Genomic DNA, 5381 nt, shown 5'->3' with positions numbered 1-5381 from the left:
AAAGATACTGATTCTTATGCAACATGTCTTCAAAATATTTCACAAGACTGGAAAATTCAGATTGTTCGAAATGTTTCATCATTATGATGCTATGTTTTACTCGGTCTTGTGTAGCTTGAGACCAATACGCTGAGAGGAAGGCATGATAAAATTCTCCTTCACTGTGACAATCGTGAATGACCAATCGCATTCTTATGGCTGGTTCATTCTCCAAGTAGCCACACATAAATTGTAATCTGTGCTCTAATGACCAGTTGGGAGGAAAACAACGAGAGAATTGATGAAGCCATGCTTGTGGATGAATGTCGTTGTCAGAATTCTTAAATGTTTTGTATTTACGTGTAGTAATGAACAGCTTATAGTCAAAATCATCATGTCGGCGAGTCGCATGTCGGTCATTGTTACGTCGTTTCGGCGGTTCCATCTCAAAATTCGGTGTTCCTTGCCAATTTCTTTCATAATTTCCGAAGTGCCCTGTGTTATTATTTTGTGGCTGTTCCGTATTTCTATGTCCCTCTTCCTGTATTGGGGCGCGAGTGTCCTCTGAAATACGTAATTGTTGTATTACCTGTGTCAGCTGATCTTGTACTTCCCGGATTTCTCTTTGGTGTTGCGTATTAATTTGATTCTGATTTTGTTTGAATTTCCTAATTTGTTCGCACTCTTCTGTGTCATTAAAGACTACCGGTTTTATGTCATTCAGATTATCATCTACCTTCGTAGATAAATTATTTAGCTGATCCGAAAGTTCAACTACTTTCTCTGATAATGAACTAATTTCCTCCATGTGTCTTTCTGAACCAATTTTCAGAGTATCTACTGTGTCCTTTAAGTTTTCTTGAGTTTTTGCAAGTTGCGTAACCGAATCGGTAGATGCAACTGAGTCAATTTTAGCTTGCAAAGTCTCATGATTTTCATGATCAATAGTTTGCAGTTCTTTTATGGCTGCTTCGTGATTCTGTAATGCATTTTCATGCCGCGAAAAAATAGGTTGAAAATGCTCACAAATTTGTGTTTTTACGTCATTACAGACTTTTTGACATTTCGATTCAATGTTATGTAACTCAGTAGTTAAATCTTCACGTGTTTGTTCAAGCGTGGTGTCTAACTTCCGAAGATTTTGTTCCATTGTGTCTAACTTTTGAAGCTTTTTCTGTGTTTGTCTCTGATTTTGTTCCATTGTGTCTAACTTTTGAAGATTTTGTTCCATTGTGTCTAACTGTTGCTATGTTTGTCTCTGGTGTTGTTCCATTGTGTCTAACTTTTGAAGATTTTGTTCCATTGTGTCTAACTTTTGAAGATTTTGTCCCATTTGTTTCTGATTTTGTTCAATCGTTGTGTCTAACTTTTGTAGCCTTTGTCCCATTTGTTGCGTTAACTGTAATAACAGTGCACTGGTGTCTGAAACATGTTCCTCGGTGCTATTCGGCAGTGCATTTGAACCGGCAATATTCGCATTTTTAAAGCAGAAATTGTGTCTTGATTTATTTGAGAAAACGGTGAGGACGCAAAACCTGAATCTACAGTATTTGCAAGATTGTGTCCTGTCATTTCGGGATCCTGAGGCGAGCTGTTGCCGACCGATCGATCGATAATGCTTCCCCGTTCACTAATTGTTTCACTGCCTACACCATTGTTTGCAGCCCGCTCCATTTCCCTATGCACAATTACCAAATTACTACTTTGAACATTAGTTAATTCATTACTCGGTGGCGCTAACACACAGCTTTCGTCTTCACTGTCATTTCTCAGTTTACTTTGGAGCCTAGTATTACGTTTTTCACACGCCATTATTGTCACAATATTTCACATGATAACACAGAAAAGCACAATTTGAAGAGCAAAAATAAGAGAACACATTAACGTAGCACTGAAAATAATATCTCGTTAATTGCAAGCGCAGCTGCGAAATACGTGCTGCAAATCTACATGCATGCCACAACTGTTCTACTGTACAACAATGAAAACTACAACTGCAAAGGAAATTCTCTCTATAATTATGCGCTAGCAATAAACAAAAGCTACACTAACTACACAAACTACAAGAAAAAATCAGAAGATTCCAGTGAGGTATCCTCGGTTAAGGGTCGACATATGAAACGTCCCCTTTGAACAATTTTACATAACTGTGCTTAAACTGACGCATAATATTTTTAGCGCGACGCAATCTGACTTTCAAAAATCCTTGCAAAAGAATGGCCCTGACTAACATTAACCTATACCTTTCACAAATCACTTACCTCACAAAAATCTTCGTTACTCGAACTACTGCAATATAGCGAGCGCCACTACTGCTAGCTAAATAAAAGATGCTAACTACTGAAGGCACTAACTACTGATAGGCATAGTTAGCAAATGAAAGATTTTAATAGAGAACAAACAATGTATTTACCTTAATAGTGTTGAAAAATCATAATATACATAGCAGTTCATGACATCCAGTCTTACAAATTTCAAAACTCCGCCATTTCTCTCCCCACATTCACCACTGCTGGCGGCTCACCTCCAACTGCGCAATGCTACGCGCTGTTCACATCCAGCTGCCCAACACTACAATAGCAAATTCCAACAATGCAAACTAGCCACAGACTGCACACAGCACAGCCAGTGATTTTCATACAGAGCGCTACGTAACGTTGCCAATAAGAAAACATAAACAGCCTACTTACAAGTTGTGTGACTGGATTCGTGAATTCCTCTCAGAGAGGTCACAGCTTGTAGTGATAGACGGTAAATCATCGAGTAGAACAGAAGTAATATCTGGCGTTCCGCAAGGTAGTGTCATAGGCCCTCTGCTGTTCCTGATTTACGTAAATGATCTAGATGATAATCTGAGCAGCCCACTCAGATTGTTTGCAGATGATGGTGTAATGTACCGTCTAGCAAAATCATCAGACGATCAATTCCAATTACAAAATGTTCTAGAGAGAATTTCTGTATGGTGCGAAAAGAGGCAATTGGCACTAAACAAAGAAAAGTGAGAGGGTACATGGGTACTAAAAGAAATCCGATAAATTTTGGGTATACGATAAATCGCACAAATGTAAGGGCTGTCAATTCGACTAAATACCTAGGAATGACAATTACGAGCAACTTAAATTGGAAAGACCACACGGATAATATTGTGGGGAAGGCGAAACAAAGATTGCGCTTTGTTGGCAGAACACTTAGAAGATGCGACAAACCCACTAAAGAGACAGCCTACATTACACTTGTACTTCCTCTGATGGAATACTGCTGCGCGGTGCGGGATACTTACCAGGTAGGATTGACGGAGGACACCGAAAGAGTGCAAAGAGGGGCAGTCCGTTTCGTGTTATCGCCAAATAGGAGTGAGAGTGTCACTGATACGCGAGTTGGAGTGGCAGTCACTGAAACAACGGCGGTTTTCTTTGCGGCGAGATCGATTTACGACATTTCGATCACCAACTTTCTCTTCAGAATGCGAAAATATTTTGTTGACACCCACCTACGTAGGCAGAAAAGATCATCATAGTAAAATAAGAGAAATCACAGCTCGAACGGAAAGATTTAGGTATTCATTTCTCCCACGCGCCATTCGAGAGTGGAATGGTAGAGAAGTAGTATGAAAATGGTTCGATGAACCCTCTGCCAGGCACTTAAGTGTGAATTGCAGAGTAACCATGTAGATGTAGATACGGAGCACATTATTAGTCAGTCACGCCGAGGATACCTGAGAAATCGAGTCCGTAAAATCTCCACATTGTGCACTGACAGCTGCCACAAACGCTAGCGGCGGTGGCGTCGAAGTTCGCAGACAAGAGAAGAGGCAGCCGCGCGCATGCGCAGTGGCGACAGCGCGTGGCGGGCAGCGGGCCCCGGCCGGCAGGCGCTTCCAGTAGCAGGGGGCGCCGCGCACGCGTCTTTGCTAACCACCCGTTCCTCCGGCGACCAGTCGCAGTAGCTCGCTCTACTGTTATCGTTTAGTCTGCTACGAACTACTCGTGACATTTCCTGCTCCTGCCTCAGTTCTGGACGTGCAGCATGCGGAGAGGAACGTGAGCAGCGTCAGTGATGCCGACGCACTGGGCGTCGTCGCAGCGGCCGCTGGTGGTTCGCACGGTGTGGGTGCGCGGCGCGCGGCACGCCATCCTGTCCGCGGACGACCCCGCGGCGGCAGCCCCCCACAGCCGCCGCTACCGCCGACCTCCGCCCCCGCCCCCGCAGCCGCGGAAGGCCGCCGTGCGCTGCTCGCCCACCGTAGGCACCGTGGAGCCCTCCCCCTGCGTCCGCAGGCTGAGCTTGCCCACGGGAAGAGTCGTCGACGCCGTTCCCGTCGCCGGCAGAACTGCGGACGTTTCGCCCCTGGTGCGCCGGCGTCTGCGACAGCGCAGGAAGCCGCACAGCCGGCGGGAGGCGGCGCCGCAGCGGCTGGGGTGCTGCGGCTATCCCTGCCTGCCGCCTCCGTCGACCAGCAGCGGCAGCGACTGCTGCGAGGACGGGCCGGCGGCGGACGAGCTGTTGGGCCCGCTGTCGGAGCGCGTGCTAGGCTGGCTGGAGCTGTCGCGCGGCCCGACGCCGCCCCCGACACCTCCGCCCCCGGCGGCGGCGCACCCCACCGGCCGCCTCCGGCCTCCGCGGCGTATACTGCGCGCGGCGAGCCTGGAACTGGAGCCGCCGCCGCTGCCGCCCTCTGCGGTGTCGGGGCGCGCGCTGGCACCCTGGGGCTCACGCTGCCGCCAGCCACCGCCTCCGCCACCAGTTTCTCCGACGCCGCCCGCGTCGCCCACGCCGCCACCGTCGCTGGATGCGGACCTGGAGGAGGAGTCGGAAGAGCGCTGCTGCAACCCACGCCGCCGCCAGCTGCACATCTACCTGCCGTCCCTGGCACCCGACTGCGACTCTGCTAGCTGCCTCAGTGATTCGTGACTCTACTCTCTCAACACTTCCATTTATGAAAATACTTTATTGTCCGGCACAAACGGATTGACCGTGTGGTTCAGCCTCACCACTGCGGAAATCACATTTTCACTGATGAAATCTTCCTGGAACTCCATCCAGGTGGCAACGTTTCGATGAGTGTCATTCTCGTCACCTTCACTTCTGGCGCCAGATAATGACGAGAGTGACACTCGTCGAAACGTCGCGGAATTTTAACGCAGTACTGTGGAGTGGACCCTCTTACAGTCACAAAAGGCGTAGACGTAATAACTTCATATCGGTTTGTTGGACTGAGTTTTCCGCGGACAGCTGATACGAATTAAACCAGCAATCACCTCCCAAACCCAACTCTCCCTCGCATCCATTGGCGACCGGTCAAATGTGTGGCACTTCAGTCGAGAAAACTGCCAAGGCTTTCAAAGGTTTAGCTAACGGAATTTTGGCAGTTTTAAGTGAATTCGATTTTACGGGAAGGCGAA

The 5381-nt window shown here is 47.5% G+C and overlaps 1 protein-coding gene across 1 annotated transcript; it reads left to right on the top strand.

The window, feature by feature from the left end:
* Positions 1-4035: 4035 nt before the first annotated feature.
* On the top strand, positions 4036-4890 carry LOC124571851 (ESX-1 secretion-associated protein EspI-like). The gene is made up of 2 exons (XM_047131120.1): positions 4036-4115; positions 4257-4890. Exons 1-2 carry the CDS (start codon positions 4036-4038, stop codon positions 4888-4890), a joined length of 714 nt encoding a protein of 237 aa, XP_046987076.1.
* The last annotated feature ends 491 nt before the right edge of the window (positions 4891-5381 follow it).

The sequence above is a fragment of the Schistocerca americana genome, chromosome 1, assembly GCF_021461395.2.
Source record: "Schistocerca americana isolate TAMUIC-IGC-003095 chromosome 1, iqSchAmer2.1, whole genome shotgun sequence".
Lineage (NCBI taxonomy): Eukaryota > Metazoa > Arthropoda > Insecta > Orthoptera > Acrididae > Schistocerca > Schistocerca americana.
Note: the sequence above shows the minus strand (reverse complement) of the source record. Positions and strands in the feature narration are given on the sequence as shown.

Coding starts and splice junctions, on each gene's coding strand:
- LOC124571851 (XM_047131120.1), top strand. CDS start 4,036: ATGCCGACGCACTGGGCGTCGTCGCAGCGGCCGCTGGTGGTTCGCACG. Junction 4,116..4,256: donor GGCGCGCGGCACGCCATCCT/GTCCGCGGACGA, acceptor CTGCGTCCGCAG/GCTGAGCTTGCCCACGGGAA.